Source organism: Talpa occidentalis, unplaced genomic scaffold, assembly GCF_014898055.3.
Source record: "Talpa occidentalis isolate TD23 unplaced genomic scaffold, MPIMG_talOcc4v2.1 talOcc4.5, whole genome shotgun sequence".
Lineage (NCBI taxonomy): Eukaryota > Metazoa > Chordata > Mammalia > Eulipotyphla > Talpidae > Talpa > Talpa occidentalis.
The window spans coordinates 62211678-62237760 of record NW_023604861.1 but is presented as its reverse complement, the minus strand read 5'-3'; the positions used below and the strand labels follow the sequence as shown (position 1 = coordinate 62237760).

The window sequence follows — 26083 nt, the reverse complement described above, 5'->3', positions numbered from 1 at the left end:
CCACACTAAGTTTTTGAAGACCTGCAAGCCAGGGCAGAGTAGCTCATGTAAATGCCATTTGCCATCCCAGAGTATGATCTGGTCTCCCTAGAAGTCTCTAGCCAAGACCATCATGGAAGAGTGCTTATAAGCTGGTTTCACTAAAGGTCACTTCTAGTCTTCTTTGCAGTGTTGTTTTCTGAAAGCGAGCATTACTAGTTTGATAATCCTTGAATTTACTCTTATATTTTAAATCTTTGTCATTTTTGTATTCTGAAGGTAAGTTAGCAACTGCACTTAGTCAACAAAAATATATTAATCTCAAAGTGCCTTTAGATACTTCCAGAGACTTCCTTTATTACAGAGAAGGATTGTGATGAAATGAAAATCTTAACTTCTTAAGCTTTTCTTTTGGTTACTTAGAAGTCAGTTGATTCAACCAGTAGAAAATAAGTATGTTTTAAGTCATAGTGAGAATTCTCTGTCTGTTTTGCTTTTATCTGAATGAAAAAATTGGGTTGACTGGTCCACAAAAATAATTAAGCTTGAGCATTTATATTGTGTAATAATTGGATTCCTTCTGTATCTAAAACGATAGAATTAATAAATATGCCATGTTTATGATGATATTTTTGACTTACCTGTATATGTGTGATGTTGTAACTCTAATATATGGTCATTTGATTTCATTGAAGCTTGGAATAATTATTCTTCAAGACATAGCTTAGGGCTAATAGACATTTCAGAAGGGATTCATTAGACTGTTCTAAGAAAACTGCATCTGGAATTCATAACTTGGCAAGTTCTCCATAATTGCAGAAGTGTGAGGCATCAGTGTTACTTACTTTTAAAATTTATTTTCGTAAGTTTATCTCCTTTAAATGAGCTTTCAAAAAAGCCATACCTTATCTTAATTGACAGACATGTTTTAGAGAATCAGACCATTCTAGGAATATTACTTTTACATTTTCTAAACTGAAATATCTTATCCCCAAGCATCTTAAACTATAATCCTCTCTTTCCTCCTCCTCATTCCTATCTAAATGAGACATAATTACCTATTTTGGGTGTGTGTGTGTGTGTGTGTGTGTGTGTGTGTGTGTGTGTGTGTGTGTGTGTATGTGATGAAATTCGTAACCTTTTTTAAATTGGCAAGGTTCAATAACTGCAAAGGAGGAGAGTTTGCATAGTTTTAGCAATATTGATTATACAGAAATGAAAAGTTTCTATCTTGCTTGTGTGCTATGTCTGCCTTGGCTTTCTCCCCCATTATTTTGGCAGGACAGGAAGTAGCTGACAGCAGTACAAAGTCCTACAAAAATAATTTGACCCTCCCTGTATACCCTTCAAAATGTGAATGGACAATTGCACTTTGTGTTTCTAATTGTCTGCAGATGTCCTGTCCTGTAAGTTAGAGGAAAAAACTTGTTTTTATCATTTTGTGACATTCTTAAAAAAATAAAAACAAAAACAGTAAATTGGGTAACTACTTTCCCTGCAGGTAAGTATTTAAATATAGCTAAGGCAAGCCAATTTTCTTCGATAAAGCCATTCTTTTAGAAATCTATGTTGAAAATAGTTACCTTAGTATATAAGGAAATTAGTATACCCTAGTTTCTCGCTAACAAGGAGGTAACCAAAAATGCAAGGTGACTGTAGAATGCACGAAGTCTGAAATTTACCTCTGGAGATTCCAAGTTAAGAGTTATGTGCTTAACTGTTGGTGGGAATGCAAACTGGTCCAACCACTATGGAGAGCTGTGTGGAGATTTCTGGACCTACTAAACATAGAGCTTCCATATGATCCAGCAATTCCACTCCTAGGTATTTACCCAAAGGACACAGAAACATCAATTCCAAAGAACACCTGCACCCCTATGTTTATAGCAGCACTATTTACAATAGCTAAGCTTTGGAAACAGCCCAAATGCCCAAAAATAGATGACTGGATCAAGAAGATGTGGTACATATATACCATGGAATATTACTCAGCATTCAAAAAAGATAAACACATGCAATTTGCAGCAACATGGATGGCGCTGGAAGGGATCATGCTCAGCGAAATAAGCCAAAAAGAAAAAGAAAAATACCGGATGGTCTCACTCATAGCAGGAATCTAGAAAACTTAAATAAGGGATCAGGAAAAAGAATAACTATAAGAAAGTGAAAATCAAAATCAACAAAAAAACTATGAACCAGAGACACTTTTTGGGGGGTGGGGGCCGGGAGGGGAGGGATTGGGGTCAGAATGGGGCATGTGCAGTTGTATGGGGGAATATAAAAATAAAATTTATTATTTAAAAAAAAATAAAGTATTATGATGAAAAAAAAAAGACAAGAGTTATGTGCTTAAATATATCTATACCTTTTTGCTTCCCTCTTCTTGATTTTTTTAGGAAAATGATATCTTTTGAATACGCCTTTGAAACTTCTGAAAATTGTTAGTTGTATATTGGAAATCTGTAATGCTCATGAACTACAAAAGGGTCTTTCTCGTACTGTCACACACAGACTTAGGAAGACTTAAGTTAGATGTCAATAGCATAAATTCTCTCTCGAGGTGGAATGTAATTCCCATTGACTTTCCCTGCTGACTTACTGCCCTTTCCCCTCCTGCCCCATCAGCCATCCCAGGGTGACTGTGCTTGGTCATGAGTCCAATAAAATGATTTAACTTCATATGTTACTAGGGCTTACCTGTGTATCATTTGTGTAAGGGCTCTTTTAAAAATAGAATGGGATACTGTCTTTTTCTTATGTGTATCTAGTTAAACAAAGAAAGATACTGCTCTCATTGAAAGGATTTGGTTTTTGACTTCAGTGACTGATCAAATGCCACTAATTGGAGAAAGCTGGCTTTTCACTTTTTACTTCTCATATATGGGAGTATATTCAGAAAAGCACAGCCATTTACTGACTTAGAGAGAGGCTTAGAGTAACTGAAAAATCTCTGGACCTCCTAATTCTGTAATTACTTCCTTAGACCTTTTTGCCTCTGCAGATGTGCTTGTGGGTTTGTTATTTCTTTAAACACTAGGGATGTTTTCCATAATATTTTCAGTGACTTTTCTGGGCCAGGAGTGATGCAGTAACAGCTATCCTGGGGGGCGATGCTGTTGAGCACCTAGTGTTTTGAACTCATCCCCTGCCACTTTACCCCTGGCAGACTGAGCTGAGCACAGACAAGTATGAAGTGTCAGTCGCATACTGCACACTCAGCCTCTGTAGATGGAAGCTTCATTCTCTTTAGCAGGAATGATATTGCTCTTCTTCATAAAATAATAGTCATTTAGCACCCTCCTCACGACCTTAGGAGTGAGGTCACCTGAGGAGTTTTAGATGAGATGAGGTTAGAGAGTAGGAATCCACTGGATTCTACATTGTTCTGCTCTTACATGGAGACGGGGGTGGGGGTTCAGAGGATAGGTTGATGATGAGTTGGTCTCCTTTGAGTAAACATCAAATTATTTCTGCAGCAAGACTTTCTGCTGCCTTCTATTCTTTTTTAAAGATTTATTTTTATCTATGCATTCAAGAGCTGGGATATAGGCCAGAGGTGCGGAGGGTGAGAAAATTCACCAGAGACAGTGGGGAACAGAACAGGCAGATTGGCCAAAGTGCACTGCTGAGGGGAGCAGCGGGTGAGTCATGAGAGGTCTGCTGTGCCATGTGGGTTGCTCCCAGGCCGGGGATCAAACTCATGCTGCAGTGGCTGCGGATAGCTTCATAGGTTGCATCCTAACCCTTTGCGCCACCAGGGAGGCCCCTCTGCTGCCTTCTAAAAGGAGAAGAAGGAGGGTGAGTGTCTATGGATTCCAAAGTGACATGGGATATTTATGGACTTGACCTTACTGGTATTATTGATAGCCAAAATATCTCTCTGTGGGTCTGTAATGCCAAGCAGGACCTGCAAGTATTTAGGTGTGTATGTAGGAGTATCCTGGAGATACAGAATGAGCTAAGAGACAGAATGAGCCGGAACACCACAGAGTGTCAACAATATGACTGGCTATCTTGTTGGTTATCAGTGCCTTGATTTCTCCTTGGTTTTATTCTCAACACTAGGAGGATGAAGTGAATGAGATATGGTCTTTCAATCTATGAGTCCAAAGGATTTTAGGAAAAGGCAACATTTGAGAAGATGATTTTGGTAACAGGTTATTTGTAGGGCCACAAAGAAAAGGTGGTATATTCCCCTGGGTGTTAGAGTAGGAGAGGTGGCGGAATCTGCAGATAGGTTTGAGAGATGGCAAAGCTTGAATTAAGTCTTGAAAAATGACTAGGTGGAACAAGAGGGAAATATTGGGGAGTGGCATATCAGGCAAGGAAAGAATCCAACAAATTTTGGGGCTGTGAAACAACTTGGTACACACTGGGTACTGCAAACAGTAGTAACATGGCTTGAATATAAGGTACAAGGGAAGGCATACAGAGAGAATGATGGAGAAATAGATAGATTGGAGTTGTAGATCCTGGACTTTGTTTAGGAGTTTATCTTGTAAACTTTATCTTGTAATTCTTGAAGAGTTCTTGCAAATATTTTAGTAGGGAATGACATAGTAAAGTTTATTCTCTGGCAGCTGAAGGATGGATCCAAGGAACAGGCTGATGTCTAGAACCAATCAAGAACATGATAGTGTCTGGCTGAGAGGTAAAGCAGGTCTAGACCAAAGGAGTAGCTGGGGTGGGGGTGGAGAGCAAGGTAGGAGTTAGCAGAGACAAGAGGAAGAGTGAGATTGGGAGAGATATGATAGTATCTTCTATGTAATATTATTTTATATGATATTATAAATGTCATTACCCATTTTACCTGTGTAAAAATGTTGTCTCAATGAATTATTAATAGAGACAAAACAGAGACAATCCACACACCCCACAGTCTTGTTTGTAAAATGTATTAAAGATGTTCAGGTCCAGGGCCTCCCTGGTGGCGCAGGGGGTTGAGCACCACACTATGAGGCAGTCCACAGCCTCTGCAGCACAAGTTCGATCCCCTCCAGCCAGGGAGAAACCTACATGATTAAGCAGACCTCTTCTGCCTTGCCCGCTGCTCCCCTCAGTAGTGCATTTCAGTTGGTCTGCCTGTTCTGTTCCCCACTCTGCCTCTGGTGGATCCTCTCACCCCCCACATCTCTGGCCTGTACCCCCACTCTTGTATGCATAAGTAAATAAATCTTTTTAAAAAAAAAGATGTTCAGGTCCAACGTTTCCAGCCCTCTGGTAAGAACTCCACTTTAGGGCCTCCCCTGGTGGCGCAGGCGGTTGAGCGCCGCGCTGTGAAGCTGCCCGCAGCCTCTGCAGCATGGGTTCGATCCCAGCCGGCTGGCGAGGGTCCCACATGGCGCAGCAGAACTCTCCTGTTGCTCCCGCTGCTCCCCTCAGCAGTGTATTTCGTCAGTCTGCCTGTTCTGTTCCTCGCTCTGGCTCTGGTGTATCCTCTCACCCTCCCACACATCTGGCCTATGCATCTGGTTCTTGTATAAAAATAGATAAATAAATCTTTAAAAAGAGAAGAACTACACTCTAAATAGTGCATTCAAGTACATCAGTATTTGTAGTTTTTCACTGTAAAATGTGAGCATTTGTAAGGTAGGATGCGTAATCTTCTGTTTAGAGGTGTTTCGGGATAGTGGCTTAACAGGGAGCTGGTATTTCCCTCTGAGCATTAATCTGGCTCTTGCAAGTCTTCGACAACTGACTTGACATTCCTGAGCCCACTTTTTCTGATCTGTGAATGTTAGACTAGAGATGTTGGGTTTGTTATCAGAATTAACTAACATTGAAGCATGTGACCCTGGCTGCCCCATCAAATGCTAATAGGGTCTTCCCTCCCTTGTTCTCTCCTTAGGGGTACTTAACAATTTAAACTTCCCTTCTCTGTGCTAAGTCTTACTTGGCTGAGGACATGGAGATCATTATAAAGTATACCTGTGTAATTGTCCGAATATTTAAATTTCTTATGGAGATTTCACACGAAAGCCCTGATTTCCTAGAAAGGCCCATCTTTGACTTCTCTTTTTTTACAGGATGTCAGCTGCAATGAGATCACAGCCTTGCCCCAGCAGATTGGACAATTGAAATCTCTCCGAGAACTGAATGTCAGAAGAAATTACCTTAAAGTTTTACCACAAGGTAAGAAAAGAAAGAGGAAAAAAATTAGTAATATGGGAGTCTTGATTTTGATTCATTTCTGTGAAGAAGGTGGATGTTTGTATTTGTACACCTATTCATTTAATTACTATTTGAAGTTTACATGCAGATAACAGAAAAATTAAGTTGTCATTTTAAACAAGGGGTACAGCAACAGAAACATTAAAAGGCCATGTGTGACAGTGTGTATTAGTTTGTTTGGGCTCCCATAACAATCTAGCATAAACTGAGTGTCTGAAATAACAGTGATTTATTTTCTGACTGTCCTGGAGACTGGAAATGTGAGATCAAGGTGTTGGCGGATATGGCTTCTTCTTTAGCTTGTAGATAGTCTTCCTTGTGTGTCATTGTCCTTATTTCTCTTCTTATAAAGATACCAGTTATGTTGGATTGAAGCCCCATCTTAATGACCTCATTTTAACTTCATTACTCCTTTAAAGACACTGTCTCCAAATACAGTGGCACTGGGTGTTAGAACTCCAATGTATGAATTTGGGGACTCACAGGCTCACAGGAGACAACATGAGTCATTTTTGGTATGGATGTGTGATGTTCTGGAATATCAGACAGCGGGTTAGTTGATGTGCTTAATCCTGCAGATCTAACTGTTGAGGTTTCTGACTTTGGGGAGCTGGGAACCCTAGTAGAGACCCCTTAGGTGTCTGTGTCCTTTGTTCAGGTGAGGGCACTGTCCCTTCTAAAGTGATATCTGGATTGATGTTACTGATAGTTTTGGTGACTTTCTTAAGGCTGCAGCAAGGGTGGCCCCAGAGTCTTAGCATTGGGAGCACTGCTCCTGCTGCCAGCACTAGTGCGGAATCCCTGCAGACAACCAGACTCGCAAGCTTCCTCCTGAAAGTCATTGGCTTCTATAGTATGTCCCTCTGGTACATTGTATCGGAATTCAAGTAAAAAGATGTATTTATTCAGAAATTTTGCACCATTAAGAACTTTGACAAGCAGGGCCTCCCTGGTGGCACAGGGGGTTAAGTCTCAGCACTATGAAGCTATAGGCAGCCGCTGCAACTCGAGTTTTATCCACAGCCAGGGAGCTAACCCACATGGTGCAGGAGACCTCTCCTATCTCACTGGCTGCTCCCTTCAGCAGTGTATTTCAGTAGATCTGTCTGTTCTGCTCCCTACTCTGTCTCTGGTGAATCCTCTCACCTCTCTGCACCTCTGGCCTGCACCCCAGCTCTTGTATGCATAAATAAATCTTTTTAAAAAAGAACTTTGACAAGCATCCTTAAAGATGGTGGATCTGAATTTCATATTTCATATTTGGACCTGATCGGTGAAGGATCAGTCAATGAGCAGTAGCGGAATATTGAATGTTTTCTCCAAAACATCCTCTGGTTTTCAAACACCACCTCAATTCCCATCAGTTGCATTTTCATTTTATTCATAATTTCATTTCTGTAGGCATACTCAAAAAATATACCTCAAAGCAAAAGTGCATATTTGGAAACAATTGTCATTTGGTTACTCTCTTGCTAATGTGCTATTTGAAAGCTGCCTGATTTTTATTATTTTGTTTCTACACCTTGATGTTTCTCTTGAAATGCTTCATTATTCAAGGCAAGAAAATGAGCTCATGAAAGGGGAAGAACTTTGTAAAATGTTACATGCTTCATGGATGGAAGGTTAAAGAGTCAACCATCTTTACCTTTATCATGCTGACTAGCATTTTAAAGTAAAATTAGAAAATATCTCAGCATATTCATTACTTTATGACCTGAGATGAAATGGCATAAAAACCTTAATTTTTCTTTTTTATCATTGTGTAATCATGTTTTGAATTTATGAAATTGTTGTTCTTGGCCTGAGCAAGTACAAATGGAAAACTCTTACTAACAGCAAATTTATAAGCGTATAACCCTTCACAGTGTTAGGAAAAACATTCCTTTAAATTTAATCTCTCATGTTAATCATTGAGAAATTATCAGAAATAGTCAAATTCTCCTCTTCAAGGGGAAGCTTTAACTTAATCATTTTATAGGTGCCTGTGAGCATTTAGAAACACAAGGAAGAAAGTCCATCTGCAAAATCTAGGTTTTTGTTTCTCCTTACTCTCTTACCTATTCTTACCTTAAAAGCATTCCTTTGCCTAAAAAAAGACCAGTTACAAAGTTCTATACTTTCCATAACTATGTTTTCTCAGTTTCAGTATTTTAAAATACACTTAAAGTTAAGACTTCAGTTTACTGGAAAATCTTTTTTTTCTTTCTAAATAATTTCCTGAATATAAAGTTCCTTTTCACTTCACTCTGGAGAACTCTATTAACAAAAGAGCATTGATAATACTTTCAGGCCTTGAATTTAAAGACTTTCCATATTTACTTGTTTTTCCTCCCTGAATACCCTTCCTCATATGCTTTCAGTTTGAGGGGGTGTTTGTGGCTTCATCACCCCTGGGATCTATCCTAACTCAATTCTGATTTTCTGGTGGTTTTACTACAGCTTCTGCAATGAGGAGACCATACTTTTTTCTAGGACCAGACTGGACAGAGAAGTACAGTCATTTATTGTCCCTCTTTCAGCAGGAGTAAGAAATGAAAATTGCTATATATGTTTTCTTTCTCCCTTTTTCTTTTCTGTTTCTTTTGACCTTCTCTGACTTGGAGTTATTTCTCTTTTCCTAAACGAAGATGGAATTGTGTTCCAAATGGACACTAAAAAAATCATTTTTGGCCTCCCTGGTGGCACAGGCAGTCGAGCACAGCTCTGTGAAGCTATCCGCAGCCTCTGCAGGGCAAGTTCGATCCCAGCCTGCCAGGGAGAAAACCACATGGCGCGGCAGACCTCTTCTCTGTCGCCCGCTGCTCTCCTCAGCAGTGTATTTCGTCAGTCTGCTTATTCTATTCCCTGCTCTATCTCTGGTGAATCCTCTCATCCTACCATTCATCTGGCCTGTACCCCGGTTCTTGAATAAATAAATATTTAAAAATAAAAGAATCATTTTGAAAACAATTCCTCATTTCCTTTACCTGTAATTTGCTTCCTGCTGTGTTTTCCAGGAACTTAGTCCTCTAGTTTTACTTTCTTTTATTTCTTTTTTTTTAATTCTTTTTTAAAATATATTTTATACATCATTTTTCATTTTTGCACAATGTATGTATTTTCATCTTGGTTATATTCCCCATACAATTCCCACCCCCCCTTGTTTTGATCTTACTCCCTCCCCCCCCCACTTCCCTGTAGTGTGTCTCTGGTTTATAGTTGCTTGTTGATTTTGATTTTTACTTTATTATAATTAGTTTTTTTCCTGGTCCCTTATTATGTTTTCTAAATCCCTGCTATGAGTGAGACCAGCTGGTATTTTTCTTTTCCTTGCTGGTTTATTTCGCTGAGCATGATCCCTTCCAGCTCCATCCATGTTGCTGCAAATTGCATGAGTTTATCTTTTTTGATTGCTGAGTAATATTCCATTGTGTATATGTACAACATCTTCTTGATCCAGTCATCTATTTTTGGGCATTTGGGTTGTTTCCATAGCTTAACTATTGTAAATAGTGCTGCTATAAATATAGGGGTGCAGGTGCCTTTTTGAATTAATGTTTCTGTGTCCTTTGGGTAAATACCTAGGAGTGGAATTGCTGGATCATATGTATGGAAGCTCCATCTTTAGCAGGTTGCGGAATCTCCACACAGCTCTCCATAGTAGTTGGACCAGTTTGCACTCCCACCAGCAGCGCAGGAGAGTTCCTTTTTCTCCACATCCTCACCAACATTTGTTGTAGCTAGTTTTTTTAATAAGTGTCATTCTTACTGGTGTAAGATGGTATCTCATTGTAGTTTTCATTTGCATTTCCCTGAAACCATAAAATATATATAAGGAAATATAGGCAAAACACTACATGACATACACCTCAATAACATCTTTACAGACACATCACCCAAAGCAGTAATAGGGAAGGCAAAGATAAACAGCTGGGACTACATCAAATTAAAGAGCTTCTGTACAGCAAAAGAGACAGTAACCAAAACACCCTACCGATTGGGGGAAAATTTTTACACACAACACTAATGATGAAGGACTATCACAAAAATCTACAAAGAGCTGATGAGACTCAACAAAAACAAAGTAAATAATCCAGTCAAAAAATGGGCAGGAGAGCTAAAAAGAAAGCTCTCCAAAGAGGAAATGCAAATGGTCAACAGGCATATGAAAAAATGTTCAATATCACTTGTAATCTAGTCTTACTTTTAAAACGTTTTCCTTTTAAGTGACAATTTCTGAAGCTCCAGGCTCCAGTTAAATTTTGCCACTGATTTGCTACCCTAACTTTAGCAAGTAAGATTAATCAATTCAGAGACAGATTATTTTTTTAGTGGTTGCAGGAATTCCTCTTATATTAATCCCCCCTAATTCTTATGCCTGTTTTAGAAACAAACTACAATGTGAGAAGGATATTACTTTCTTTTCCCTTCCACTTTCCTGAGTCCAAGCTTATCTCCACGCTCAACTCCTCTCTGCTCCACCTCCAGATGCTCAAACCCTCTTCTCCGTGACCCCCTCCGGGATGAATGTGGCCTGGGGCCAGTCACTTACACTGCTTTTTTGGAGAGGTGGAGGGGAGAATTGGATTTTGGATAATTAAAAAAATATACTCTTCCTCAGTCTCTCTCACACTGCCACCTATGTGCACCTGATCCGCTGAATTTGATGCTCTGTGTCAGCACTAACATTCAGTCCCATGACACCTTCTTTAATGCCAAATAATTCACGAGTTAAGCTGAATTCAGAGCAGATACTGGTTGCTACTTTTTTTTTTTTTTTTAAGTAGTAGAATAAAGCCTCCTCAGATCAGGATTACAGGGTTTGTTGCAAAATTCTGAATTAGAATCTTTGTTGGTGGAACTTGAAGTGTATAGCTGAGTGGGGGAGGGAGGAGCAGGAGTGATGCTAGTTCTCCCCGTGTCTGAGAGACTTTGGTTCCTCTTTTTCCTGTGCTGTCTGTGCTTCCTCCACTGGAACTCTTTGAGTATTTTAAAGTTTTGCCCACCTCCCCAGGTCCCATAACAAACATAGTGAGGCCCCATGCTGCAGTAAACCCACTGCAGCCTCTCACACTGGACTTGGTGGTTTGCCCCATGTCACCCTACATGTCTGGCATCGCTCAGCCCCTTTGCTGTCTGAAATATATTTGACTTTGTTTCTAGCAGCTGCCAATGTCAGTTGGAATGCTTGAGATTACTGAGTGTTTACTATGCCGCTGGGTGGGGATTTTAAGCTAAATATAATGTTCTGTCTTGTTTGTGGACCTACAGAAGACTTTTTTAAAGTAGTAGAATGAAGTCTCATCATATCAGGATTCCAGGGTTTGTTGCAAAATTCTGAATTAGATAGTATTTATTTTTTATGGAGTTGAAAATCATGAACATTTTTTTTTGTAACTAGTTTTGAGATTATGCCAGCTCAGATACTTTGAATAGATAATATTTTATAATTAGCCTATTTCTGTGCTAGCAAGTACTGTTTGAAAATGTTTTGAAGTTACAGCATCCATGTCCTGTGCAGAGTGGCTTTCTCTGGGGGGGGGGGGAAGCTTTTTTAAACAATAGATATTGTAAATGTCAAGTGTTTTCAGCCCCTATCAGGACTACAACAAATTAATAATAATAGGGCTCCCAATGAGCAATCCCTCGTCATCTTTGGTAAAATATTATATAACATGCCATATATTTCTTATATGCGACCTGATCTTGATCGTGCTACATGATATTTTTCCTGATAAGCAGAAAATTGCTTTTGGAATGTTTGGTCATTTAATCTTGTTACTTTCTGAGTTTGTTCTTTTATTTTTTTTGTTTGTTTGTTTGTTTTTTCTTTTAGAACTAGTAGATCTTCCCTTGGTAAAGTTTGACTTTTCCTGCAATAAAGTGCTCGTGATTCCCATTTGTTTTAGAGAGATGAAGCAACTGCAAGTATTATTGCTTGAGAATAACCCTTTGCAGTCTCCTCCAGCACAGGTGAGGGGTCATACAACAATTCTGTTGTCTCATGGTATGTGCTATCAATATCTCTTGGCAGAGCTGGGTTTTGGATATTTTGCTGAATTAATATTATATTAGATATTATCACGAACAGTCTCAATCTCTAGATATGTTAACTCCTTGGGTGAATCTGACTACAGTAAGTTTTCTTCTGCTCCATCAAGTCCATTTACCATCATTTGACTGTGATCTGATTTTTCTGATCATTGCAATCCCAGAATTGTATTTTTACTTGATTATTTTACAATTTAACACACATGCATAGGGGGTGTGGCTTTGAAAGGGAAGTAATATAATCCTTACCTTAATAATGTTTGCTGGAAAATGGAGCTTAAACATTCTGAAATATGATTATTGATTATTTAGAGACAAGAATTCAAGTTCAAATATTAAACTATGTGAGAACAAAATGAAGTATATATGCTTTCAGGATTGGAGTGTTATCAGGGCAGTTATCTGACTTCTATAATTTTTAAAGTATTTATACTTAAATAAAGTTCCATTAGAATTTTGTGGGTTAGTGCAGGAAAAACTAGAAATTGCTTGAGCACGGTTTTCTGTAGAATTTAATGTAGAATTTGAAGAAAAAGACTGCTTAAATTCTAACATAATTTATAGGGATCAAATTTGGTGTGCATTGTTAGTGTTACTTAAAATGAAAATGCAAAAATTAAAAATATAGTCAGGGCCTCTCCGGGTGGCGCAGTGGGTTGAGCACTGCGCTGTGGAGCTGTCCGCAGCCTCTGCAGCACGGGTTCTATTCCCGGCCAACCAGGGAGATTCCCACATGGTACGGCAGACCTCTCCTGTCTCACCCGCTGCTCCCCTCAGCAGTGCTTTAGGTCCATCTACCTGTTCTGCTCCCTGCTCTGTCTCTGGTGAATCCTTTCACCCTCCTGCGCCTCTGGCCTGTACCCCAGCTATGTATAAATAAAAAATAAATCTTTAAAAAATAAATACGTATATAGTCAGATGTCCAAAGTTTACTTTCTGTTTTGAGCTTACAAAATAGGTAATATTGATTTCTCCACAGATTTGCACCAAGGGCAAAGTGCATATATTCAAGTATCTAAGTATACAAGCATGCCAGATTAAGACAGCGGATTCTCTTTATCTACACACAATGGAAAGGCCACATTCACACCAACATGTGGAAGACAGGTGAGTGTCTGCCATCACTCAAGCCCCTCTAGAATTGCTTAGGCATAGGCACTCCAGGTAAATAACTTATCAGATTCCTTTGCTTCACTCAACCAGTGCAGATTTATAACTGAGAGTGTCAATGACTTTTGGAATAAGATAGAGAAAATGTGTACTGTGGATGACATTTTGGCATCTCTCAAATCTCATCTACCTTTTCCTAATCAATAACCCATCTCCCATGAGTGCTACATATTTGTGAATGTGGCATGTACCCATATCCTCATAAATAAGATCTAGAGTATAAATATAGGTATTTTTATTTATCAGTCAAAATAACCATATCAAGCTCAAACGTCTTTTTTAATGATGTTTTTAATATTCCTTCGGGATATTGTTAAGAAAAACTACAGGTTTTCCTTTTTTATTCTTTTTAAAATGCACTATGTGGAGATTTTTTGCCATTTCCTGTTTATAATGGAAACGTTAGATTCCTTTCATATGTCCTTGACCTTTGTGTGACATAAATTGGGCCTTGAATTTTCAGAGAACAAAATTCCCACACTGAACACATAGAAACAGGTTGTTTTTGAGAAGTCTTCACTGCAGAAATTTTTTTTGAACTTAAAAGTAAACATGGTGATTTTAAAATCTCAGCCTATCTAATGGACCTTTATTTAATGCTTAAAATACATACCTATATTATTTTATTTTCATAAATATTAGATTTTAGTTATTGGATAAAAGTTTACAGAATTATTGAAAATAACCTTGTAAGAGATTAAAAAAAAAAGTCTTGTAACATAAAAGGTAAAAGCAATTAGGTCAATTAGATTTTTGCTTTTTTATATGTTAGAATTAAAAACTTTGTTCACTGTTTGAAAAAACTGGACACTTAGAGTATAAATCCATGAAATCCTGAACACAAAGTGATCTATTTAGACAGTAGAGCTGCTTGATTTTCATTAAGTCTTTCTTTTAGTTTCTTTTGGTATGAACTGATTTGTTACCTTGTGGCAATAGTAAAAGTTTGTATAGAAAAATTGTTAATTTGAATATAAATTGATGTGTTATTGTGAACTTTGTTAATTTAATTTTTTCTAAATGAATTCAATATTGATGACATCTATCCCAGCAAGAAGGATTCTGATTCAGGTGTTGGAAGTGATAATGGAGATAAACGATTATCTGCCACAGAGGTAAGTTCATGATCAAATTTTGTTCCTTCTGATTCTGAATATGTCCGCCTGTATTCCTGAACTCCTTTCTGGTAAAGGGCAGTCATGCATCTGCATGAGAGTTTGTGATAATATTTGTGAAAGCAATTTGAAATCCTCTAAGTGTTATATAAATATTAGCTTTATTTATTTTTGTTTGTTTGCTTTATTTGCATCTTAAATATTTGTAAATATCTTATGAGTAGGTTCCGGCTGCTTACTACCTTATCTAGAATATTCTTAGTAAAGATTATGAAATGACTAAGTGACATGTAAATACCTGTGAGGCATTTTTAGAAATGTGTATATTTTTAAATGACAATAATGTAGGAAAAACTTGTTTCATGCATGCATAAATGTTCAGGAATCAAATATACATCGAATTGTAGTGGATTTACCCACAGGAAATGCATTTTTATGTAATAATACTTGTTTTTCTGGAATTCTTAGATTATGTTCTGTTCAGATAATGGTATAAAATGCGGAGGTTAAGTTAGGGAACCTCACAAACGAGTGTTTCCTAAGTGTTTACAAGTTCCTCAATTACCTTGTTCATAGTCATTAGATTTTCTCTGAATCTTTACTTTGCGTAACTCCAGGAAAAATACCTTTTCCCAGTTTTTTCTAGGTCTCTAAGGTTTCATGTAGAGCTATCTGAATTTATTTTTCACAAAATGCTTTATAAAGCAGTGTATTTTAAACATTAGGATACTTAACATCTTTCTAATGCAGAGCATTTCAAAAGGAAGATATAGGCAAAAAAAACCCAGTGTCAATAAAAGAAAATGACCTTCATGAAGCCACATGAATAGCTGGCTGTGGTTCCTCCGGGGAGAAAATACTTAACACATTGCTTTATAAGTTGTATTTAATTCATCTCCCTTTAACTTTATTAAAACTCCTAAGTCCCCTGAAATATGCCATTGTTTAAGAAATTACTCACCCCACGCTTACTTTCTATTAAATTATAACAGACTCTGCTTTATCCTTTATCTGTCTTCCAAGGATAATTAAGTTCATTAATAAAACATTACACAAAGAGCTTCATTATCCTTTTGTTCTCACTTAGTATAAATAGGATGCTACTATTCTAAAAGGAGGCCCAGGGTTTATTCTCTCCCTTTTAACTGTCCATATCTTTGGAATTTTGTTAAGGTTTTAAGAAGGGAGGAGGGTGGAAAGAAGGACAATGCACAAATCTTACTTACCTTTGGCTTTTTCCTGTCTTGCAATATAGACTCATTACCTGAGAATGCCTCCAAGAAGCTTGCTTTTTAGAATGCCAAAGGTTCTGAATTTTCTTATGTAGCTCTCTATTTTCACTTTGTTTGGCAAATTTGTTATCATCTGCAGCCAATTAATCTTGCTCTCCACTTGTATCTCATTATGATGTTCAAAAATCACACCCCTTCCTATTCTTTGGCTGTTACCATTGTCTAATTGATTTAGCACTAAGAATTTAAAACTTGCTTTCTTTAAACAAGGAAAATATTGGGGCTCAATGAAGTCCTGTATAATGACGAAAATGCACATTTGTTTTCTGCTGGTTTCTGAGTGATTTGTGTACATGCCCAACAGTAAACAAAATGTGTTCTGTGGAGTTTCCTGACCCCTGTTATTTGGAAAGCTTTTCACCATATAGCAACACTTATGTGGAAACACTGGTAAATAAATGAGACTCCATATTTTATTTGTGAAAGAATCATAGATTATCTGAAAAATCTTTGTCAGCTAATGTGGGAAACAAGACCCACAGAGAGAACTAACTCTGGTTACTAAATTAAAGCCTTATCCTGAATATTTTGTAGCACATATCTTCCTTCTGAGTTCAACAGTCATCAGCACTTCTATATATTTAATACAATTTCCTCAGCCTAAAATGAGAAAAAAAAATCAAAGTTTAATTTTAATATTGCACATAAGATGCAACATAAATAAATGAGATAGTCTCAGAGGTTGACTGCCTGCTTTTTGTGACTAACTGCATGAAACTTTACTAGTTTTTGTCAATTAGTATTGTTGTCAGATCTCAGAATATCCTTGCTATTGAAACGATTGATTAGATTTAAGGCTAGTGTGACAGTCCTTTTTAGTGCCCTGAGAATGTCTTTTATTTTAGAAAATACCAGGTGTCTGACAGAATTTTAACTCAAAGCACATGTAAAGAAAAGAACATGATTATTAGCTTTGTGGATTTTCACAAAGTAAAACTTAAACATGGAATCCAAAAGCTTAAATCATAGAAACAGAGAACAGATTGGTGGTTGTCAAAGAAAGGTTGAGTGGGGGTGGGGTAAAGGTGGTGAAAAGGTACACACTTCTTTTTCTAAGAATCTTAAGCCCTAAGATTGATAAGCTATCATATAACACACAGCATGGTGACTCCAGCTACCAGTGCTCTGTTGTGGATTTGCATACTTCAGAAATCCTGGTAAGATTTATGATCAAATGAGATTTGATATCAAGTGAGAAACCCTTACTTGATTATATTGGGCCCTTTTTTTTTTTCTTTTTTGTATAGATCTTATAAGTACTCCTCACAAGAAAAATAATCTAAGTATATGAGGTGATGAATTTAACTAAATTTATTGTGGGGATCATTTAGCAGTATTTACATGTATCGAAACATGCTGTGTGCCTTAAACTAATGTAATGTTCTATGTCAAATATTTCTTATCAAAACTGAAAAACAAAAATCCAAAATATATGTACAGAGAAGTACATGAATGGTAACTGGAAGAATTTACCCAAAATGAACACACCCAGTTCAAGAAATAGAACTTTACCAACATTTACGGAATCCCACTCATGAGGCACCCCCACTGCAGGGCATTCACCCTTCTGACTTCAAATGTCAGGGATTAGTTTTGACTGTTTTTAGACTTATTTAAGTAGGGTTCTTCTCTGTATCTGGCATATTTTACTTAATATTATGTTTTTGAAAATCACAGTATTTTTTTAATCACAGAATTACCTTTATCTCTCTGAGTGAAGAAATGCACTGTTTCTTTTTAGCCTTCTGATGAAGATGTTGTTAGCCTCAATGTGCCAATGTCAAACATCATGGAAGAAGAACAGATTGTTAAGGAGGACTCATGTCATCACCTTAGCCCCATTAAAGGTCTGAAAATGAAAGATGGGGAGAACAATTTGTTTTTAACTTTCAAATGCTATGTTTAAAATATGCACAAATCTGACAATAATAATAGCTAAAGTTTATTGAATATTTCCTACGTACCAGGTACTGGTACTATGTTAATCCATGATGTGAACCCATTGAAAGTTCAAATGTCTGAAATGAGTATTCTGATCATCTCCAGTTGATAGGTGTGGAAATTAAGACTCAGCAAGTTTAGGTAACTTGCCAGTGAGCATATAGCTAGAAAGTAGTAGAACTGTTCTTATTCTGAAGATATATACAAGATACTGTAAATCCTTTGTCAGAAAGAAAATATTGGAATGTAGATGTATAATATATGACAACTGTAGCTACTGTAACTCATAAAATCATTGTCTCAACACAATTCAGATTAAATCTACCTGGGAGTTAGTGTTTGGCAGGTAAACTCTTCCAAGAAGTGATTCAAGGACCCAAGATACTTTCATCCTGTCACTCTACTGCCTGTGACTTGCAAAGCTTCCAAGTCCATATGTTTTAAGTCACAGGAGGAAGAGCACGGGGGTTTTCTCACTGAAGGTTTTTATTGGCTGGGCATAGAAAGAATGCACATGGCTTACAAGCTGGACTTGGTTATGTGGCCATATCTAACCACGCTTGAGGGTGGGAAATGTAGTTGAGATATGTCTTTGGAATCTAGTTGACCTTGGACAAGTCAATTGACCTTAATTCTCTTACCCAAAATCTAGATGATTAGATAGCCTCTAATGTCCTCTGTAGCTCCAAAATTCTATGGTTTGTTAATAATCAATAAATGATCACTGACCACCCTATATCTTTCAAACTTTGGAAATCCTACTAATATGTTTCATGGTGAGAAGCCCTCACTTGTTTATACATTTATGGCACTATTTTTTTTTTGATTGCTGTTCTTTGATCAGTAATTTTTTTAAGACTAAAATTTAATGTTTAGTGATTTGTGGCAGAGATTATTTCAAGCTGTATGAATGGTTAGGACCAGATTCATATGCAGATTATCTCCCTAGCAGCATACTCTCAGTGATGGGAGTGCCACTAAAACCAACTCAAACTTTAGTGTTTGTTTTCACTTCTTATGGTTACATTTTTATGTTTAACAACTAAACTTAGCATTTATGTATATCTAAAATTATGATTGAAACTGCATGTTGCCTTAAACTGTATGCTTTATCCAAAAAGCACAACTACCAACTTATTAATTTAGATAAGGTTTGTCACCTTCTACATTATAGTAGGTAAGACTTTAAACAAATTTTAAAAATGAAACAATTTTATAATTTGTTACTTGTGAGGTCCCCCCCTCCCTTTTTAGGAATGGGTATTCTGTTTAGGAGTCCTAAAAGCTGACCCTACTTGGGTCCTTTTTAGTGTTAAGATCGGAGAGAAGAAATCTGCTTGTTGTTCTCCTCCACCTGCCTCAGCAGCAGACTATAGCTGGATGTGCTTTGAGAGTGCTTTCCCTCTCTGTGGCCCTTATCACATCTTGTGTTACTGTGATTTTCGGGTTCTTGTCTTATTTCCAGTCCACACTCTTTCTTAGTATTGTTTATTGCTTAAGTACCGGAGTCAGGTTTGCCTAATTTTTTAATCCCTAAAATCTTTAGCATAATTCCTGCCACTTAGTAGTTGCTCAGTAAACATTTATTGAATTGTTGAATTTGAAATATTTACTCGTTATACATCAGTGAGAGCATAAAAGCCCTCTTCTTTATGTTTTCTTTTCTCTGCTCCTTAAAAAATAAGAGGAAGGGCCTCCCTTGTGGTGCAAGGGGTTAAGTCGCAGCACTATGAAGCTATGGGCAGCCTCTGCTGCACGAGTTCTATCTCTGGCCAGGGTGGTGACCTACATGTTGCAGTAGACCTCTCCTGTTTCACCTGCTGCTCCCCTCACAGTGTATTTCAGTAGCTCTGCTTGTTTTGCTCCCCACTCTGTCTCTGGTGAATCCTTACACTACAACCCTCCCCCGCACCTCTGGCCTACACCCCAGCTCTTGTATGCATAAATAAATAAATAAATAAAAATAAGGGGAACTTCCTTTTCTTTCAGTAGGAACTTATGAGGTCTTGACTTTGAAGTTTATTTGAGTTTGCCATTCTATTTTTTTCTCCCCTCTTCTTCCTTTTTTTCATCTTCACATCCTTCAGAAAAGAGAAAGCTTGGGACCTACATAGAAGAAATGAGAGGAGATTGAAATAGATAATATATTGAGGATCATCTGGACTGTATTTGTTCATTAAATCATGTTTTTTTCTTCTTTTTTTATTAGGGGAATTTCATCAGGAATTTCAACCAGAGCTTTCTCTTGTGGGTAACAGTGACAACTCAGGAGAAGAAAGAAATCAATTTCCCCATGGAACAGATGGTCTCTGTTCAGAATTTATAAATTTTATTAAGGCAAGTTGAGGATCAACAAATTTTTAGATTTATTTTCTTCAGTTTGGAGCCTTAGAATTTTAAGTGCAAAGTTGCCTATCCATGACCTTGAATTTCGGGTCCAAGCTCAGTGTGTCTATTTCCTGACATTGGAGCCAGTTCCCATCATATGTACCTCTCCATTTGTCTTTGGATGTGAGTGATTATCTTTTTAATAGTTGAGAAGTTACTCAACTTTCTACTACAACTGCATCGTTAAAGATAGCAAATTTGTCAGAATCACCTTTACTATCCAGTCACAGCTAAACTAGGCAAATTTCACATACTTTTTAATGTTTTCTAAATGAATACCTTTCTTGGGTATATATCCATAGTATAAAGAGAAAAATTGTGAAATGAGTGTCTATCAGTTCCGGAAAGACCACTCTGAGGACCCCTGTTTCTGAATTGCTGCTTGCAGTGAGGTGCTGAAAGGTTGGATGAAGTCACTAAATTGTCAGGTGAATCTTCATCATAGTAGAGAAGAGACAGGAAAAATGATGGTTCCACCTTGAGACATGATATGTGCCATGGTATGTTTCTGGTAGTCCTTTTGATTTAGGGTGTGGCACCCAGGAATCATGAGGATATTTCTTTCAGTAAAATTCAGATTTGTTGTGGTGTGAGAAATAGCAACAGACCCTAAGATACTGTGTTAAAGCCAAGCAGGGGATCCTTACATACTCATCTTTGTTTTCTGAGGATTGTATTATAGTAACTGAACTCTGTTCAAACTGACATCTCTGGGATCACCTTCAAAGTAACCTTCAAAGGAGGTAGATAGCTGATGTTTATACTGTACAAGACCCTGGTGTGCTCAAGAGGTATTTATGCTGACCAGAGAGAAATAATAAACCTCCTTTATTAGTCATAAGGTATTGTTTCCACTAACTGAGTAAGAGAATTTAAAAAATTATTCTTTTATTCATTCACTCACTTATTGCATACTATATGTCAGATCTCATCATCATGGACCTAAAAATGTATGTTTTCTAGAGGAAAAAAAAACACACACAACTATAAAGAAAACACAAAATAAATTCATGCCTAGGAGGATAGAGGAGAAAAGTTGTCTTTTCAGAGGAAAAGGTTGGAAATATCTTTAAAGAAAATATGTTGAGTATTTGTTCTATTCACAATTCTAGGTTGGTCATAGGGAAAATTAGAAAGAAGGTAAATTTTTTAGCATTTTTATTCTCTTTAAGTTAAGATCTCTGTAGATTGCTCTAAGTAAAATGTCAGAAGGAGAAAGACTGGATGATTTTACTCATAAGTGGAATATACAGAAATAAAACAAAGAAATAGACAAATATACCCCAAAATGAGCCCTAGAAATCTGACTGTACAATTGAGACTACCAGAGGGTGAGGGTGAGGTTTGGGGAGCAAGGATGCAGGGGCCCAAAGGGCTGTGTTGTGGAGGATTTGGGGGTTTTACTGGTAGGTGTGTTATGGTAACATGCCTGAAGGGGTGAACCTATACCCCTAGGTCATATTCAGTGTTATAAACCAACATTACCCCCCCCAAAAAAAAGGGCAGCTTACCAAAATGAACCCAACACATGACATATTTGTAGAAAACCAATCGAAATGGTCACACATTATACAGAATGACAAAACACAGAAATTAATATCTCTCTACTTTCTATATCTGAGCTACCAATTCTTGTTTCAAAACATCTCACTTCCATCTGCCTTCATGGCTGTTGCTTCAGTTGACCTCATCATTCCTCACTTCAGTCTCTACAGGAGCCCCTTCACCCCAGCTGCTCCCCACTCTGCGCATATGTGCACACACACAGTCCACATTCTAACTTGAGGCATGTTCCTGAAGTACAAACCTAATGACATTGCTGTCACAAAGCTTTTAATCACCTCTGCCCCTGTCAGCTCTGGGATAAGTCTGTCACAAGAACATGGAAACTTAGACTTTTCTTTTTATTTTATGAAAAGGTCATCTTAAGAATCTATAGTTGGACCTTCCCGGTGGCGCAGCGGTTGAGCACTGGGCTGCGAAGCTGCCTGCAGCCTCTGCAGCACCGGTTTGAGCCCTGGTCACCAGCAAGGATTTCCCACATGGCGCGCAGACCTCTCCTGCCGTGCCCGCTGCTCCCCTCAGCAGTGTACTTCATCAGTCTGCCTGTTCTGTTCCCTGCTCTGGCTGTGGTGAATTATCTCACCTTACTGCCCTTCTGACTGTACCTAGTGCTCTCATAAATAAATAAATAAGTAAATAAGTAAATAAATAAATCTTTTAAAAAGATGTCTTTAAAAAAAAAAAAAAAAAAAAGAGGGCCTCCCCGGTGGCACAGCGGTTGAGCACTGGGCTGCGAAGCTTCCCGCAGCCTCTGCAGCACCTGTTCAATCCCCGGCCACCAGTGAGGGTCCCGCATGGCGCGCGGACCTCTCCTGCCACCCGCTGTGCCCCTCAGCAGTGTACTTCGTCACTCTGCCTGTTCTACTCTCCGCTCTGGCTCTGGTGAATTCTCTCGCCCTCCTGCGCTTCTGACTGTACCCAGAATAAAATAAAATAAATAAATAGTAAATAAATAAATAAATCTATCTTAAAAACAAAACAAGCAAACAAAAAAAAAAAAAAGAATCTATAGTAGTGATAAAATCCTGAAGGGAAAAAAGTGATTAATAAAATAAAACATTATTTCAGAAAGCAATTTTCCCTAGATTCAAAGATTTCAGGGAGCAGAAGGCTCCGTGGAAGCGGCTGCTGTGCTAGACACATCCCATGGCAGTCGAGAGGAGCAGGCCGTGTTCCCATGTGCCCTCTCCTGCAAGAGGCTCGTTCTAGAAGGTCAAGGGAAGAATGCTAATAATAAAATCAACCTAGATTTACAACGAAAAGTCACTGAAAATCAAACTCATTTTACCCTCAACTTGTATCACAGTAAAATTTGTGAGCATGTGCTTCACAGCAAACAAGTGTGCTGAGCCCTCCCTCTTCTAGTAATCAGGAGTTCCATACTTTATATACTCTTCTCTTTTCTCTTCTTTACTAAATTAGCATCTTGTGCTTTTATAAGTACATATAATCTCCTTATTCACAGCTGTTTTGATTCATAAAGTTGCCTCAAATATAAAATTAGCCAATACTGAGCCACTGGTTCTGTAGAAATACAGGGTTAGGGCCTGTGAGCATCTGGTCACACATTTCTTTTGGACTAGGCTATACTTACTTGTTTTGTGTGTGTTTCTGTCTAAAAGGACTTTATTTATTAAGTATCATTGGTACCTTAATATTGAACTCACAGCCATCAGCCTGGAGGATGCTTTCATATCTGACAAGTGTTTTCTTTGTAAAGCACATCACAGCTTTCTTGTGCCAAGGAACACAAGGCAGCACTTCAGTACTATGCTTGGGGGCATTGGAAACAACAAAATCACACCAGAAAGCACGAAACTAAGAACATGTGGCACTCATAGAATCTGAAAAGGATGCTTGTTTGCAGTGTGAGAGCTGAAACCAGAAGGCAGAGTGTCACCTTCTCAGCCTCAGCTTGGAAGTGCATGTCCATGATTCAAATATCTCACCACTCTGCTTGTGTTTGTGACTAACTACCTGCAAAACAGCCACAACTATTGATTTCACTGTTAAAAACTTTAGTGTAGACAAATTCGTAAATATGAAATCCATGAATAATGAGGATCAACTGTGTGATCAGCTAACATATCAAAAGAAGCCCAGTGGAAGCCCTATTTTGCATACTGAAGAAAATGTTTTCTACTATTAGTTACTTTTTCTTATGAAACTGAAAATTGGAAGGAAATACCCATGGCTCCTGTAGTTGGAATCCACCAAGAAGATACAGGAGCATGGTACCGTAATTTCTGGTGGCATATTTTCACCCATGCCTTTCACTGTCATTTGGATAGTGGCCAGTAACTTATATATTGACTTTCCTGGGCACTAAAACTATAATCAATATGGAAAAAGTCTGAATGATTTTCAAGCCAGAGGCTGGCATCAGACTGCTTGTGTCTCCTCAGCAGACTTTTTCTGAGTGACACAGCTGGAGAATTGACTAGGCTGAGTTAGCATCTTGCTGCAGAAAACATATATTTTGTTTGTTGTTCCTTCCTTGCCAGGAAAGTGCACCCCCACTCAGGGATGGCTTTCCTTCTAGCTGTCAGCTGAGGTAAAGTATCATTTCTCTATGTCACAGATAAAAGTGAAAAGAAGCCTGTGGAAGTTCCGTTGGTGGGGCACACCCTCCTTATACCTCTATGTAAATGTTGTTTCTTTAGGGAAATAGTGGCAGTGGGGCATTTCAGTGCACTTTGGATGCTGTCCACATGAAAACTCCCAAATGCAATTTGAGGCATTTCTGTTAAGTATGTTTTACTTTCCTTTTCCCGAACAACACACACATGCACAGGACCCTCTCCCAAACACTAGCATGCACGTCCTCATGAGACCCACAAGCCCAGTGGAGAAACTTGTCAACATCAGGGGGTGCTAGGAGGGCAGTAAGGCATTGAGTTAAGCTTTATATTTCTGACTCTAACAGAGACTGTGGTCTTGGACCAGGTTTTCTCTTTTTTTTCCTACTAGTTTTTCATTTTTATTTTATTTTCCTTCCTTTTCCCTTCCTTCTTTTAGTACATGTAACATAAAACTTAACATCTTAGCTATTTTAAGTGTATGAGTCACTGTTAAGTCCATACATATTTCTGTGTCACCATAGCCATATTCCATTTCCAGTGCTTTTATCCTGTGGAACTGAAACTCCTATATCTATTAAACATTAATTCCCATAACCCTTTCCTCTTGCCTGTGACCACCATTCTTCTTTCTGTCTCTTATGAATTTGACCACTCCAGGTGCCTCATCTAAGTAAAATCACAGTATTTATCCTCCCTTGACTGACTTTTTCCACATAGCATAATGTCCTTAAGATTCATTCATGTTGTGGCCTGTGTCAGAATTTCCTTCCTCTCTAAGGCTGACTGATATTCCACTGTCCATAGAGACCACATTCTGTGTATCGGTTTATCTGTCAACAGACACTTAGGTTATTTCCACTATTGACATTTATGAATGTTGCTGCTGTGAACATGAATTGGGGCGGGTTTGACTGTTAGTAGACAGTATTGCTCAGACGATCTTGTGTTCTGTCCGCAGGATAGGTCAGAGGACTGTGAAGAGCTCTTACGGATAGAAGAGGACACTCACTGGCAAACCGAGGGGATGTGAGTGCCGAGTGTCTGGGTATCAGCCCCATCCTGAAAGTTCATGTTTCGGCCAGAATACAGCCCTCTCATGAAAAAATTTTGGTGTTTTCTTTCTCTCTCTTTTTTTTTTTTTTTTTTTTGAGGAGAGAAGGCAAACTGAGATTCTTACTGAACAATATTGATTAAAAAAATGCCAATTTCCCTGATCTGATGCTTATTGCCATAGTCATAGTACTAGAACATATAGTGCAAGATCACAACTCTTTCTTGGCCCTGAATTTTATGTGATTTGAGATTGTGAGTAGAACTGTGTTTCAGGGAATTAGATTTTCTATACTGGAGATTCTTGCTCCCTTCAATTTATCTATGGAAGCCCACAATTGGACCTAAAGTGATATGTAGTCCTCATCTACCAGGACTGAGTACCTTTATGTTTCCCGGAGTCTTTACCCAGAGTTTTCAGGCTCAAGATCTGAGAAAACTGTATATCTCTAATGTCCTTGTCCCATGTCTGATAATTGTAATAGCTAACATTTAGTAAATACCAAATGCCACGCTGTCCAAAACATTTCACAGGTAATAAGTAATTCATTTCGTCTTTACGACAATCCTCTAAGTTTTACTGTTATCCCCAGTTTTACAGATGACAAAACTAAAGGACAGAGAGATTGGTTATCTTGCCCCAAGAACACACTGGGTTAGGCTTGAGCCCAAGGAATGTTTCACCAAATAGATGTTGCTCTTACTCTGTTGCCTATGAAGTTTTCCATGGCAAACTTTATGGGGAAGGGCCTGAGTGATTTTATCATATGAGGAACCTTTTCTCAGGGGAATTTTCAGGGCC

At 38.1% G+C, this 26083-nt stretch overlaps 1 protein-coding gene across 3 annotated transcripts in view; it reads left to right on the top strand.

Moving 5' to 3' along the window:
- Positions 1-26083, top strand: part of LRCH1 (leucine rich repeats and calponin homology domain containing 1) — a 189369-nt gene that overhangs the window by 116098 nt on the left and 47188 nt on the right. For all 3 annotated transcript variants that reach the window (XM_037527331.2, XM_037527333.2, XM_037527332.2), the window contains exons 4-10: positions 6006-6111; positions 11966-12102; positions 13160-13287; positions 14402-14465; positions 17499-17604; positions 19908-20035; positions 25190-25257. In XM_037527331.2, the coding sequence (XP_037383228.1) occupies positions 6006-6111; positions 11966-12102; positions 13160-13287; positions 14402-14465; positions 17499-17604; positions 19908-20035; positions 25190-25257 (737 nt within the window). The remainder of the gene's footprint in view (positions 1-6005; positions 6112-11965; positions 12103-13159; positions 13288-14401; positions 14466-17498; positions 17605-19907; positions 20036-25189; positions 25258-26083) is intronic.